The 16,841-nt window shown below is 37.5% G+C and overlaps 1 protein-coding gene across 5 annotated transcripts in view; it reads left to right on the top strand.

The window, feature by feature from the left end:
• Nucleotides 1-16,841, top strand: part of LOC126095236 (D-threo-3-hydroxyaspartate dehydratase-like) — a 371,140-nt gene that overhangs the window by 340,747 nt on the left and 13,552 nt on the right. For all 5 annotated transcript variants that reach the window (XM_049909989.1, XM_049909988.1, XM_049909986.1 and 2 more), the window contains exons 5-6: nt 5,972-6,167; nt 9,817-9,922. In XM_049909989.1, the coding sequence (XP_049765946.1) occupies nt 5,972-6,167; nt 9,817-9,922 (302 nt within the window). The remainder of the gene's footprint in view (nt 1-5,971; nt 6,168-9,816; nt 9,923-16,841) is intronic.

Here is a 16,841-nt window from a genome sequence, read left to right as displayed (position 1 = left end):
GTTGATGACCTCCTGAACAGCTGTTTTCAGCTCAGCAATGGTTTTGGGGTTATTGCTGTACACTTTGTCTTTGTTAAAGCCCACAAAAAGGAGTCACATGTGTTTGGCTATGGCAGCCAATTGAGGCCCATGGCAGTGGCCTCTGGGTGCCCCAGAGCCAGAATGCAGTTCCCAAACTGCTCCTCCGGGACTTTGCTGTCCTGCTATGACAGGGTCAATCTCCATCTTGCCTTAACCACGTCTTGTCAAAATCAGAGTCACTTTGAATAATGGAGATGAAATCATCTTCCAAAACCTTCACAGTGTTCAGCAGTCACAGTGCTATCAAGGAATATTGCACTGATTATTCCATGACTGAACATGGCACACCACACAGTCACCCGTTCAGGCAACATGAAATGCTGGTTCTCAGCCCCCCAAATGCACCAATTTTGCTTACTGACTTACCCATCCAAATGAAAGTGGGCATTGTTGCTAAACCAAACCATATTCGCATCAAAGTCCTGTTTGTCAATTTTGTGGACAACAGTGTTGGCGAAACACAACTGCTGATCCATGGCCCTGTGGCTTAATGGCTTATGGGTTTGAATTTTGTATAGGAAGAGATGCAGGTCTTCAGCAACAATTTGTCGCAGTGTCTTCCAGTTGATTCCCACCTGTTGTGCAGCTCGCCTGATCGATTTCCTGGGGCTGGTTTGAAACACAGTGCACACCTTCTCAATGTTTTCGAGCATTTTCACCCTTTTTGGATGACTGGTATTGCCAACACTGTCATCACGAACACTACCCATTCTCTCAAACTTCTGAATATTAGTACACTTGGACTGGTTGCCTTCAGTTTAAACTTGATCTAGAACTTCATTTGAGCCACAGTTGGACTGTTATTGCTCATATAGTAGGCCTTCACAAGTGCCCATCATGCCCCATGGCCAACTGTGCAGTTTGAATGTCCTAACACAAACTGTTCAGAAGTTATGATGATTTTATTTCATGTAGTTCAATAATTATCACTCTGTATGAGCACTATCTCAAGCCACGAAGCCATACTGCATACAGCAACTGCACCTGATGGGGAAACAATTTGTAGGTGGTGAGGGTAAGGAGGAGGCTAAGGTGGGGAGATGGAAGGATAGCATGGTAGGGGTGAGGTAAGGTGTGGTGTTGCTGGTGATTGGGAGGTCTGATGTAGAAAGAGGTAGTGATAGAGCCATCCTTGAGGTGGAGGTCAACATCAAGGAAGGTGACTTGTTGGGTTGAGGATGCATTTATGAAGTGAACAGGGGAGAGAGAATGCATTGAGCTTTTGGAGGATGGGGGGAGGGGGGGGGGGAGACAGTGTTGAGGTTCTGGAGGAAAATGGATAGTATGTCCTCACTCTCAGTTAGGACCATGAAGATATCGTAGAATCTGAGCCAGGTGAAGGGTTTGGGTTTCTGGATAGTTAGAAGGATTCTTCTAGGTGGCCCATGAACAGGTTGGCATTGGATTGTGCCATGTGGGTGTCTAGTGCCTTATTATTGATTTATTTGTGAGTGATGCCTTCAAAGGAGAATTAATTGTGGGCGAGGATATAGTTGGTCTTGGTGTCTAGGGAGGAGGTTGTAGGTGTGAAGTCAGTTGGGCATTGGGAAAGGTAGTGTTCAGTAGCAGCATTGGGGATGTTAGTGCAGAGGGAGGTGGCATCAATAGTGAAGAGCAGGGTGCTGGATGGTAAAGGAACAGGAACAGTGGAGAGTCAATGGAGGAAATAGATGGTTTCTTCTATATAGGAGGGTGAATTACGAGTAACAGCTGATGTTGGTCCAAGTGAGCAAAGATTCTCTCAGTGGGGGCACAGTAAATGTCCGCTATGGTGTGTCCTGAGTGGTTGGGTTTATGGGCTTTAGGAAGTACGTAGAAGATGGTGGTGGTGGTGGTGGTGGGGATGACGAAGATGATGATGATGAAGTCCCACATACTCCGTAACAGAGTGTCGGGGACGATGCGGGAGACCCGCACCGCCGTACTAGGCAAGGTCCTAGTGGAGGTGGTTTGCCATTGCCTTCCTCCGACCATAATGAGGATGAATGATAAGGATGAAGACAACACAACAACACCCAGTCATCTCGAGGCAGGTGAAAATACCTGACCCCGCTGGGAATCGAACCCGGGACCCTGGGCTCGGGAAGCAAGAACACTACCGCGAGACCACAAGCTGCGGACTAGGTAGGAGTGTGGAGAGTGGTAGGGGTGAGGAGAGAGATACACTCAGGGGAGAGGCTCTGAGATGGGCATCTGAGGAGAGACTGGAGACTATGTTGGATTTCTGGAATGGGGTCACTATAGCAACTTTGTAGGTGGACAAATATGACAGCTGGTGGAGTCCTTCCACCAGGTAATCCATACAGTTCAAAACCACAGTGGTGGTGCCTTTGTTGGCAGGTAGGATTGTGAGGTTGGGATCAGTTGTAGGTGGTGGATTGTGGTTCTTTCTGCAAATGTTTCAGCTGCCTTTTTCCACAAATGTATTTTAATTATCTCTTTCATCTCCTTGTGCAATTTATTGTACTTTTCTCCCTGATAGGAAATGCTATTTTGAGTTTTTTGATAGTTTTTCTTTGGTAATGTGAGTCCAAATTTCTTCTTGGTCCATGCTTGTGCGTAACTGAAATACTTATTAATATTGTTCTAAAATACACAACAAATTGGGGGTTCTATTCACTTGGTGCAGAAAATATACCCTGTTTTATAAACATATACCAATGGAAATACTCAACATCTGAAAACATAATTTAATATGGATAAAACATGAATACAATTTTTAAACTGTAGGAAAGTACTGTAAGAATAATAACTTGATGTAGTGGTGATGTAAAGGACTCTTCACAAAACTTATTATATCATATTTTACTATCACATGCTTCATCATATATCATACTAAATCTATCCATATTAAATGCATGTAGTATGATATATGGTAAAATGTATGGTAATAAAATATGATATAATAAGTTTTGTAAAGAGTCCTTTACATCACCACTACATCAAGTTATTATTCTTACAGTACTTTCCTAAAGTTTAAAAATTGTATTCATGTTTTATGCCTTTGATCCCCAGAAAGAACCACACAGCTAAAAAGTGATTGCAAATAGGAATAGTATGTCAGCACAAGACATGAACTGTTCCAGACTGATGACAGAACCCTAGGAGAAAGTTCTTATCCATTGTCAGCAACAGAATTACTCTGTTTATCATTTCTTACTGTTAACCATATTAATTTTATTACTCCAACAACTGTGGCCATTAGTAAGCTATTAATTGAAATCCACAAACTTCAGAACATCAGACCTACAGTTAGCACATGTGTTGGCAGGCAAAATAAAACAGATAGCACAAAAACTGACCTGTTCTTTACTGGAAATTGTAAGCCGTTACCCCCATCCCCACCATGTAATTTTAAGTTAATTGTCTGTATTTATAAGGATTTGCTATCAGGCATTGGGTAAGGTTTACAACAGCCATGATAAACTGTAGCCTAATTGATGTGTGTGTTATCATTTGCTGCAAAATTAATCATAAAATATGACTTCCAATGACAGAAATCCATCTAACCATGTCACTTTGGAAAAACATATTGGTTGCAATATGTGTACATACGGGGTATGAACCTAAGGGTTGTTTTTTTAAAAAATACAGGTTGTTCACCCTGTGATGATAAGTGGACTTGTTCATATTAGGCCAAGCCTTCTATGCATGCTTATCCTTTACATGATACACTGTACCAGAGCAATGTTATACATTGTGGCAAACTGTACTGCCCTTAAAAATCCTTGATAAACATCAATGTCAGCTGCAGCTTATACCACCACAAATTACACAATAATGTGCTGGACCAGTTTTACATTTATCTATATTGCCCACATAACATCAGCAAGTCATGTTGATACATATTTGCTGTGCACTGGCTGAACATAAAATCTCATTCCCGAAAATTGAAAAAGTTGTGATGCAGTGAAGCTGTTGAGGAAGGCTGATTTCTATTTAATAAACCAGGTGGCGCAATAATTAAGGTTTGCTGCATGGAATGTGATTCAGCCTCTATCTTGTAGTCCAGATTTAGGATTCCCCAGTTTTCCTTGCTTCACTAAAGTGAATGCTGGGATAATTCTTCCGTAAAGGAAGTGACCAATCCCTGTTTGGTTCGACCTTGTGGGCTCTTTCAACCTTTTGGTCCATATATAATGACCATCTCTATAAAGTCTTAAAATCTATTTTCCTCACATTCATTTGAGGAACACTTAAAATATAGGTTTTTCTATAAGGATTATGAATTTAAAATAGCATTTTAAGTCCATTTCTATGTCTTATTTTGACTTTATTTCTGGTGATGGACATAACATTACTTGCTCAGAAAAAGGAAGTGGTGGTGGTGGGAGGGTTGACAAATTCTCTTACAGGAATTGTTGAAAAATTTTCTCATAGGGATTGTTGAACAGGAGAACTCTGCAACGTAACAAAATCTGATTTTGGCATTGTGAGCTGAGTGCTTGCTTATGCTCTGACCTGCACAAAATATTGACTCTGTTATCTGGCCTAGGGAGCTCAATGTGGCAGAAGCTGCACAGTTGTCAGTTTCCCTTCTGTAGTTCATTGACTGTTTATTTTGACTGTTTGTTGTATAATCATGTTTGTACATTAGCCTGCTTAAAAACAGTGAACATGGCAGTATTAATTAAACTGCATGAGAGAAATGGTGATCTACAAGATGATTTAATCAACTCGGAGGTTAAAACTTCTCAAAAACTCTCTTTATTTGTCCGGAATCACAACAGAATTTGCCATTCATGTCACATGTATATTACCTCCATGCACTTAACACCAACTCCCTTCCAGCCCGCAAAAGTAAGATCCATTGATTGCTTCCCATCCCTGCCCGTATAAACACACAGCTTTCCCTGACTACCATTGAAATAACAAACAATTGCATGTTAACAATGAGAATTCAAAATTGGCACTCTTCACATATTAGTGTTGTAAACCAATAGATGTGTCTCTTTATTTTGCTTCTAACAAAATTAAATTATACTTGATTACTACATAGGAGCATGCACAATTAATTAAACAATGTAATAGTTTCTCATGTTATCTACTTTGATACTGTGGTACCTTAATAAAATCATGGGATTACATTAAATTGAGGCAAGAACCACTACCTTTCATGCGGTATATGGATTATCTGAGAGGATCTAACTATTTTTATGAGTCAAATGTTAGACCATCCCTTTTTATTAATGGTAAGGTGGTTGAATGGGACAAAGGGAGGGGGTTGGACTAAGGGACTAAACACTAAGGTCGTCAGTCTCTTGATTCCAAGAATGATGTGTCCAGAAGTAGAGATGTCCACAGAGGATGTGAGCAGATCTAGTCGGGAAAAGGATAAAAATGTAGTGGACATAAAAAGCGAGATGACAGAAATACGGAAGTCAGCAGGTGGGGGTCCCTGGGTCTTTTCCTGAATGCTTTTGCAGGTACGTAGAGCTGGAATCAGTCAATAGGTCTTGGTTGACTCTAAAACATGTTGTATAGGATTTAATTTATTTATTTACAGGGTGACCTTAACAATTTAATGACTGTAAGAAAGTCTTTAATTATACCATATTCCATAGCCAAATACAGATATCAAAAGTATAAGAACACTTGGTGAAACTAATACTTACTCTTTTTTAAATCTTTCATTTGACGGTCACATCAATACCACAAACACAATAAAAGTTATCAATTTCATAAGATTATTGATATAGAACTCTTTTAGTATAACTTTCTAGTGTATTTGAATTTGGTTGAGAATAAATGAGTTCTTCTGGATGTACTGGTACATTTAGCTTCATTAATGTCTATAGATTTCAGTGATTTCCACTTTTTGTGTAAGATTATTTGCAAATTTTCTTTCACATTATCTGAGAAAACATACAAAAATGCACTCTGTTTTCAGATCTTCAGCAGGCATCTCTGCATTCATGTTCCTTGGATGATGTGGCTTGTAGGGTTATGACTCGTGTTATTGGTCATTACCCACATCGAAAACAGATGCTTATTGATTGTGGATTCACTGGGCTAACCAAACAAGGACTGAATGCTAATAAATTTGTTGCAGGATATGCCCTATTTGAGAATCATCCAAATCTAAAGTAAGTGGTTGTTTGTGTGACTTACACGAGATAACCAGGGCAAGAATTATCTCTTCCAATGAAGTAATGTGTGTGTGTGTGTGTGTGTGTGTGTGTGTGTGTGCAGTGCACTGTGGCTTGTGCACATGCCTGTGTGTGAATGTTTGGGGGGGGGGGGGGGGGGGGTTTGTAGGTGGCAAGTCTCTATCTTCTCTCTCTCTCTCTCTCTCTCTCTCTCTCTCTCTCTCTCACACACACACACACACACACACACACACACACACACATTGTGGGTGAATGTTCACATATATGCTTGAGTGTGCATATTTAAGTATTAAACAATGGAAAATCCAGGATGGAATGTAACAGTACCAGAGAAGGAAAGTTGCTACTCACCATATAGCGGAGATGCTAAGTCGCGACAGGCATGACAAAAAGATTCACACAATTATAGCTTTCGGCCATTAAGGCCTTTGTCAGCAGTATACACACAGATGCGCGCGAGCGCGCCCACACACACACACACACACACACACACACACACACACACAAACGCAACTTGCACACACATCTGCAGTGGTGACTGGGTGGGGGTAAGGAGGATGCTGGGGTGGGGAGGGGGAGGGATAGTATGGTGGGAGTGGCGGATGGTGAAGTGTTGCAGTTTAGACAGAGGGAAGGAGAGAAGGTGCGGAGGAGGGAGGGGGTAACTAGCGGAAAGGAGAGAAATAAAAAGAAATTAAAAGACTGGGTGTGGCCATGAAATGATGGCTATGTAGTATTGGAATGGGAACGGGGAGGGGGCTGGATGGGTGAGGACAATGACTAATGAAGGTTGAGGCCAGCAGGGGTACGGCAACATAGGATGTATTACAGGGAAAGTTTCCACCTGCGCAATTCAGAAAAGCTGATGTTGGTAGGGAGGAACTGCACATACATTTCTGTGTGATGTAGTTACTGTATGTTTTCAATACATCTTTGACACAAGGACACTAAAAATGTATGTGTGCAGTTTGTTTCATAATAAATAAGCATCATTTTTATTTTCTAAGATGCCACATTTGTTTCTTTTTGACTATATAAAACAGTGTTAAAAATGACAAATGGTTGCAAACATAGAAACTGCTTTAAACTGCTCTTTAATGTCTCAGGTATAGCTTGTTCACTGTGTGTATATAGTACTGCAAATTTTCTGTTCACCAAATCAAATGTTGTAGACAAAAACTGCCAGAACCATATTATTGCAAATCTTTTGTTCGCCAAATCAAATGTAGTTTGACTCAACTGCAAAATTTTTTTAATCTAAAACAGTTACATTAGTTTGAATTTTGTTTTCAACATTTAAAATGTTTTGGTCTAAACTGGTAAGGTTTTGTTCCATTTTTCCTGCTACGGCCTTCTGTTCAGTTCTGACGTCATAACATTTTTTGATTGTCTTGCTGATTCACTTTCTAGCTCATTTTCCAAAACAAAAGATTTATTTTCAAAAACATCAATTTCTTCATTCACACTTATTAACTCCTCTGACAACCATATTTTAGCTCTGAAGCCTGATTACTAAGTTGGTTTATTTGATATTTTACCATATGCATTTTAAAATTGTTTTCAGTTTTCAGGTCATTTACTTATTCTTGTAGTGAAGTAAATTTTTTGGTTAACTGATCATTAACTGCACTAAATATGCTATTGTTATCTGTCTTCGTTTCCTTTAGCTCTGCCAAAATTAACTGCGAAATATCAGAGGGGAATAAGATTTACAATAAACTTTTTACTTATCTTCTTTTCTCTTAGTTGGCTCCAGTTCTTCATGTCTAAGGGATAATTCTTGAAGCTGAAATTTTTGACATTACAGGTACTCGGAGTTCCAATTGACATACTAATTTCTGAAGTAAGCCATCTTTGTAATTTCTATTTGCATGATAATTTTATTCTTCCATATTTTTCTGTATCACACTGTCTTTACAATTTCCACTTCAACAAAGCCAAAAATTACATTGTTCTTCCGAAAAATAAAAACACATCACAGGCATGCCAACTACGACTTCACTCTGTGGTACTAAGAATGTTTCAAAGAGTTCACAAATTCTCTTGACAAATGAATTTATATTATTATTCTATAAATGAATTCAGAAGTAAACATAACAATTAGTGTCAGATTGTGCAATTAATAATAGAAATTTTAATTGTGTTGAATATTTCGTAATTTTAAATGTTTCTAAAACAAAATAATTTCAACTGTACATACTTACAGAGCTATTACATATCAACTGTAACAACGAAAATAAAGTAATTTCTTTTTATGGATTTTAGTCTGAAATATAATACAATGTTTAAAATACCATATGAAATTCTTTTAGAAAAACAGCTGAGATAATATTAACCTATTCAAAATTTGAAAAGAAATATTTTTGGTATCGGTTACTTCTGTTGAGGAAAGGTGTCCCTTTACACCTTCATTTCTAAACCTATCTCTGTTTGCTCTCTGAGGAAAGAACTAACAGCTTCAAGAACTTGGAGAAGTTTTTTTCAATTTTAAATGCATCCCTCAGCAATACTGGAATTTCATTATCTAAAGGTAAGAACTGACCAGTGATTCCGTCTTCTTGTAATTTTACAGTTTTCTCAAATGAATTCTCCATTTGGTGTATGTTCTTAATTTGTAACATAACTTAACCAACTGTAAGTAATGGTAACTTTTTAGTTCCCTTTTGATTCAGCATCATCATTTGCAATATAACTCAATCAGTTGTAAGTAATTACTTTTCACAGTATTCTTCAATAATCTATTGAAAATAATGATCATCTTAGCATATTGCCTCTTCCTTCTTCCAGATCAGATGTACAAAGAATTCTATCTTTGCACTCACAATATTCCTAGTTAAAATAGCAATGTTTCTGAGTCCAAAATCACCTTAAACAGTCAGTACACACTGTGTTAAGCATATAATTATGAATTATTTAATAATACTATTAAATATTTGATTATATAACAAAAATAAAATTTTATAAGAAACTGTGTCAACAGCTACACCAGTGAACTCTACTGTCTCCAGGTTGTTAACAATATTTCCTTTTGTATGAATCAACTTTTTTCTGATCTATGGGTCTTAAGTAAAATTTATAGAATTATAACTATTCCAGCAATCCAGTTATCTCTGACTTAATGTGTCTCTACAGGAATAGTCTTTTAAAGTCTTTTACATGAATTTTTCTGAGAAGAGCCAGTGTGAGAATGAATAGGATGTCTGTAAACTGAATGAATTTGATTCTTCTGTTTATTATTCTTCAAAAAGGGAATCTATATGTACTGAAAATTGAGTTAATTCATAAAAAGAATTATGTGTACAAGATACAGTTCAGAAATCTGTATTCCAAGCAAGGTCCAGCCCAAGTCATGTCACAGTTCCATCTAGCACAAATAGAGTCGATTGGCTCTGAATTGACTTATATGCAATAAAATAAAATAAAATAAAATAAAAATCTAGCATGATCTTTTCAGAGAGCATGCCTGAAGATCAGCGCCATCTGAGTAGTCGGACAACAGTGGTCAGTAGTAATGTTGCACCAGAAATTTGTTTTCCACGGTAACATCAGTTGGCGCCACTACAATTATGATATCTTTCTACTTTTCTTCTTCCTTTCTCACTGACCTTGATTATTATTGTTCCAGGTTAATTGAAATGTCACAAGAAGTGGGCAAAGTTGAAGGTGTTGATGGTAACCTAGATTTCGATCAATACCCAGTTGGAACTGAACTGTTACTGTACCCTTACCATGTAAGTATATGAAATGAAATCCAACAATTTTTGGAGAGAGTGAAGGAAATTTTTCATTTATAAAATTCTTAAAATATTTCTTGTTGTTCATCATTCCAAAGACTGGTTTGATGTAGCTCTCCTTGCTGGTCCTTCTTGTGCAAGCCTCATCAAGTCCAAATAAGTACTGCAGTTTACATCCACTTGACCCTGTTTCCTGTATGAAGTCTGTTCAAAAAATTTCAGAACATACATAATTTTGTGCCAATCGTGTGTTGGAGTGTAAAGCAGTTGGCATCCTTGCACACACTTGTGTTTAATGTGTAACTGCTGGAAGTTTCATTGTTGTATGTCTGTTAGTTATTGTTCAGTGTTGTATTGAGCCGAATGTTGTCTCACACAGTTTGCAAATTTCTAGATGATAAAGTTAGAGGAGCAATGCATCCGCATTAAATTTTGTGTGAAACTCCAGAAAATCTTTACAGAGGCACAACAAATAATGCAGGAAGCCTACAGTGATGAATGCTTAAGCCATACTCAGTGTTATGAATGGTTCAGAGGGTTTAAAAATGGCTGGACGGAAGTTAAAGTTGATCCTTGTTTAGGATGCCCTTTGATGTCTACCAATGAAGCTCATGTCAGGAATGTCAATGAAATTGTGCATGCTAATCGAAAACTGACTGTATGAGAGATTGTGGAAGCATTTCAGTTGGATCATGTCATGAAATGTGAGAAGGAAATGGCCTGAAATGTGGTGAGACAATTCATGGCTCTTGCATTATGATAACACACCCACACATTCATGATTCTCCAGACCAGCCACCTGCGGACATTATTTTTTAAAACCAATTGAAGGGACAAAGATTTGCAACGATAGACAAGATAAAAGAAAATTCGCAGATGGCACTTCATGCGATCCAGCAAGAGGCATACCAAGACTGCTTCTGGAAGTGAAAACGGTATTGGGAGTGGTGTATCAATTGCGGAGTAGAGTGTTTGGAAGGAGATCATGTACAATAAGTAAAAGGTAAGTGTAGAAAAAAAAATTGTGTACAAAGTTCTGGAATTGTTTGAACAGACCTCATATTCATATCTTGGTTTCCTTCTGCAGTTTTTGCGCCCATGCTTCCCTTCAATATCAAATTGACAACTCTTTGATGCCTCAGAATGAGTCCTGTCAACCAGTCCCTTCTTTCAGTCAAGCTGTACCATAACCTCCTTTTTCCCCCTTTTGGTTCAGTATCTCCTCATAACTATTTTTCTATGCCAGTCAGTGATGTTCTTCATACCACAAGGACTACAATCAGGGTCTGATGCAATGAAAACCTCCAGTTGTTTTACGAAATTAAAGAAAGATGCTATGCCACAGAGGTACCCAATCTCCCATCACATCTCTGGTACCAAAATTGGAGATAAGACAGAAACTTTATAGTGACGATGGCATAACTTCGATTCAATTACAGGAGATCCTGGCAATATCTCTACCACCTCTGAATGAATGACCCCATCTTCTTCATGTAAATGCAGCTGTGGGGAAGATGTTTGACATTTTCTTTGGCTGCCCCATAAGGCATCAGGAAACTATAAAACTGATACAGGACATTATCATTTCTGGCAATGCTTTATGAACAATAATTGAAACACTTTTCACAACAGAAGACAAAAAACTGTATATCTCTTATATGATTTCATAACAGAGGTTCAAATAAGAATATAGGAAAATAGAATTTTTTTACATTATAATACACATAAATTTTAATTTGCTTAGATCATTGACTTAAGTTCAGTTTAAATGGACATAACAGATAATTGTTGTTTTTTATGGTTCTGTGGCTGGCTGTATGGGTAATGCCAAAAAGCCATTAAAAAAAGGTGTAGCTCCAGACAAATATCTTCAAAGTAGACTTCCTAACACCTAAATTTGTAGCAGATGTTAAAGAGTCCTCTTTTTCAGAAGTTGTTTCCTTGTATAGGCAATATTTATTTTATATTCTCTCTACTTCAGTTGCTTTAACTCATCTACTACGTTTAGCATCTCATTTCTTAATTTAATTCCTTAAGAATTACCTGAATTAGTTTACCTACAAATTGCCTGAGTTAATTTATCTACATTCCATTACCTTTGTTTTACTTTTGTTGATGCTCATTTCATGACCTTGTTTAAAGGTGCTACCCATCCTGTTCTACTGCTCTTTCAACTCTGTTTTTTATGTCAGTTACAAAAATACAATGTCATTTGCAAACCTCAAAGTTTTTATTTCTCCTCTCTGACTTTAATTTCTTCTCCAAATTTTTCTTTGTTCTTGTTTACTGTTTGCTCAATTTATAGATTGATTAATGTTGGGGACAGGCTATGACCCTCTCTCACTCCATTCTCAATGACAGTTTTTCTTTATCTGCTTCTACTCTCTAACTACAGTCTGGTTTCTGTACAAGTTGTGTATAAGCTTTCGCTTCCTGAGTTTGTTCCAGCTACCTTCTGAATTTCAAAGAGTGTATTCCAGTCAGTATTTTCAAAAACTATCTTTAAGTCTAGAAATGTTATAAACATAGGTTTGCCTTTTTTCAACCTATCTTCTAAGATACATCGTAAGGTCAGTATTGCCTCATGTGTTCTTCCATTTCTCTGGAACCAAAACTGATCTTGCTGGAGGTTGGCTTCTACCAATATTTTCCATTCTCCTGCAAATAGTTCATGTCAGTATTTTGCAGCCATGACTTACCAAACTGATAGACTGGTAATATTAACACCTGTCAGCATATGATTTCTTTGGAATTGTAATTATTAGATTCTTTCTGAAGTCTGAAGTATTTTCGCTGTCTCATATATCTTGGCTCTCCCAAGCCCAAGAATTGCAATAATTGTGAGGGAATGTCATCTGCTCCTTTCAGCGCTCTGCTAAATTCTTCCCACCATATAAAATCTCCCATATCATCTTCATCTACATCATATTCTCTTCCAGTAATGTTGTCTTAAAGTTCAGTTCCTTCGTAGAGCCACTCTCTTCCACTCTACAAGGGCAGAGTATGTTGCTTTGAAGATAACAGTGAAAAACTGTGTTCTGATTAAAGTAACATATTTTTCTGTCAGCACAGCCATAAAATTGTTTTATGAGGCCACTTGTATTACTAACACAACTGTCAATCAATAAAACCTGTGATTAACATTAGTAAAGTTGATATTGTGACCATAACATTGTACAAAAAACAGGGCATACAAGCTATGCATATAAATAATTTGGCCCCAATATGCATTTATGTGGCTTATATACCATGCCTATTGTTAGGTGCTGTGGTTGCAGTGGCAATTTCAGTAATGTTTAAAGTGGTCATCAGAAGAACTACAAAATTATTTTTGAACGAAATTCATTTTATAATAAAGAGCGTGGGTTAAGTCTGCACTGTAGTGAGAGTGGAATGGTAAAGAGACAGCTTGAATGTGGTTCATGGAAACCTCTGCCAGGCACTTGATTGTGAATAGCAGAGTATCGTGAAGATATAGATGTAGATGTAGCATGAATTTAATACTTGATGAAACCACTCCTGATGGGCGAAATGCTCAAAAATGGTTTGGTTAGTACAAATAAATATTATTTCATGCAGTTGTTAGTCGATGCTGTTTTTTTTATCACCATTGTTCTCACTGAATACATTTGGGATTTTGGGTAGTAGTTCCATAACAACATTCCAGTTATTATGAAATACTCCCACAATAACAAATTTTAATGCAAAATCTGTTGAATTTTTTTTTAAATTATCCAAACATTGATGACTAATTGGTTTTGACTTTTGCTTTTGGCCAGCATTCAACAAATGTGACAGTCAGCTTGCACACTGTATAATTTACCATATTATTTCTTCTTGTGGATTTATTTATTTAATACAGGGTGTAAATAAAGTCCGGGACCATTTTCAATTATTTATTGCACAAGAACCAAACTTTGTACAGATATCGCACATGTCATTTTGAAGAGAAACCCCGAAAGTTTTTTTTTTTTCATGTATACCGCCACAGCGTAGTTTGGTAATTTGCCGATAGTCAGTGATAGTCGCAAACATGGTGAGTTCAGGAGCGGAGCGAGCTTTCTGTGTACTGGTGTTCATGAAATGGCCTCCCCAATCACCAGATCTCACTCCGTGTGACTTTTTTCTGTGGGGACACATTAAAGATCTGGCATACGTACCGCCTCTGCCATGAGATGTAGCAGAGCTCTGGGAGAGAATACGGCAAGAAACTGCCACAGTTGACGATGCCATGCTGGAATGGGTATGGTAAGAATTCGATTACCGTATTGACATCTGCCGGGTCAGAGTTTCTCTTCAAAATGCAATATTATGACATATGTACAATGTTTAGTTATTGTGCAACAAATAATTGTCAATGTTCCCGGACTTTATGTACACCCTGTATATGCTATTCATCCCTGATTGTCCAATGACACATAGTGAATCCATCCTTGGTGTTTTAAAGTGTGGTAGGAATATTGGCTTTGGTCTCCACATCAATTAATCCTCCATGTTTCTTAACTGTTGGAAGTGGAGTAGCTTATAAAGTTTCACAAAATTTGGACAAATTTCCATTGTTAATAAAACATAGAAAAAGATAATTCTGTGAAGCCATGTACTCCCATTAATCCAATTCAGTGGAATACACACAACTATTTTACTAAGCTGTACAGACAAAACTAGCCTACAAACCAACTCAACCTATTACTGTACAGTTTGTAACAAAATAACAAAAACAAAATTTGAATTATATCAATCCATCTCTGAGAGAAAGGTTGAGAACTTTTCACCGTGCCGTGATGTGTGCTGAATGGTCACTCTTTGGTATATTTCTTGTGCTGTTACTCCTACTCAGTAGTAAAATCTTGATAAAGCTATAACTAACATATTCAGGCAGTTCTAACTGAGATAGAATCTACATAGTATAACATTGTTTTAATTGTCAGCAGTATCTGAAACATCTGTAGTATTTTGTCACCAGAGAATAATGTGGAAAGATAGAAAATACATGCTGCACTGTAGTAAGAAATGTGGTCACCAAAAAGTCATGCTTCGTGTAGATTTATTTGATGTCAAATGATATTACTAAGCATTTTGATCGCATTACATGCAATGCATTACATTATGCAATGCATTATGCATTATGCAATGCATTACATGCATTACAGCAATGCATTACTAAGCATTTGTTTTTTCAGTGTATTTTTTTGATAATTCGGTGTTGTTTTTTTACTTAATTTGTTGTTTTGCCAAATTTACTGTTTTTGGCTATATTTAGTGTTATTCTTTTACCAGATTCATTGGTATTAATTTGCCAACTCTGGTGTTATTTTTTGCAAATTTGGTATTCTTTGCCAAATTCAATGTGATAAATTCAGTGTTATTTTTTTGCTGAATTTCGTTTATTTTCTTCAAATTCAGAGGTTTTGGCCATATTAGGTGTTTTTTTGCCAATTTTCTGCTTAATTTCGTGTTTTTTACCAAACAGAATGTGACATTTTGCTAAAACTGGTGATGTTTCCTTTTTGCCAAATTCAGTGCTATCTTCATCATCACATCAAAGTTCATAACACATACAATGAACTGTTATTTTGAGATTATACATGAACGTCAGCCTTGAGGAGAATAGAAGACAAAATGCAATTTTAACATTCAATAAGTACCAATTACAAATACTAGTAAACTGCTATCATGAGAATTATAACTTTTTTAATACAGCAAAATTGCAAATTTTGCAATAACTCATAAAATTGCTGATTCCATGCTATTTCACTAAAACCTGATAATTTTGCATTGTTTTTCACATTATCATTTTCGTGAAATTTTCCTGTCCCTAGTCATAGGATTCTGGGCTGTTGAAAATGGAACTGTGTGTATATGCAAAACTAGTGTACAGATCAACTTGACATCTGACCTATTACTGTGCAGTGAGAGATGGATCTGCATTCACCAAAATCTGTTGGATCTGAAACTGTTGTCACTGGAAAGATATGACAACTGCCTGCGATCCCTGACAGTCAGAATATTCTCCTGACCACTGTATTTTCTCCTGACCACTGTATTTATATTACATTACATCACTATAAGTGACACACAATTCAGGAAACTTCATTCACAGTTGTGGTCATGGGCAGACCCAAGCACGATACCCCCTCTCTGCCATGTATTTCTGTTGAACCATCACACACACACACACACACCACTTCCCTCGATGACTTGTGCCAGTGGTGGGGGTCACATGATTGCTTGGTACCGCTTCTGCAACATCTCCTCCCCCCCCCCCCCCCCCCCCCATTTTATTTCTTTTCTTTCTTAATTCCTCTCCTGTGCCAACATCTTCATCTCAAAGTAGCATTTGCAACCCACATCCTCAATTATTTGAAGGCTAATCTCTATCTTCCTCTATAGTTCCCTCTAGTACCATGGAAGTCAGCCCCTCATGTCTTTTTTGATGGCCTATCATCCTGTCCCTTCTCCTTATCAGTGTTTTCCACATATTCCTTTCCTCTCCAATTCTGTACAGAACCTCCTCATTCCTTACCATATCAGTCTATTTAATTTTCAACATTCATCTGTAGCACCACATTTCAAATGCTTCGACTCTCTTCTGTTCCCATTTCCCACAGTCCATGTCTCACTACCATACAGAACGCGTTCCATAAGTAATGTGACCAATTTTTTTATGATGCAATGGTACACCACAGCGTGTTGTAACAAGCTGGGCTAAGTGGATGGGGTGTGTTAGCTTCAAAATGCTCTTTGTCTCATTCAGCTGCATGCTGCCGGAGAGTCAGGACATGTATTTCATTCAACCCCGTTTTGAGTTTATGTAACACGGCACAATGGATCATACTGTAGAGCAATGGTACGCTATCAAATTTTGCATTAAACTTGGGAAGTCCGCCACCGAAATGTTTCCATTACTTCAGCATGT

Source organism: Schistocerca cancellata, chromosome 8, assembly GCF_023864275.1.
Source record: "Schistocerca cancellata isolate TAMUIC-IGC-003103 chromosome 8, iqSchCanc2.1, whole genome shotgun sequence".
In the NCBI taxonomy this organism is placed as follows: Eukaryota; Metazoa; Arthropoda; class Insecta; order Orthoptera; family Acrididae; genus Schistocerca; species Schistocerca cancellata.
Note: the sequence above shows the minus strand (reverse complement) of the source record. Positions and strands in the feature narration are given on the sequence as shown.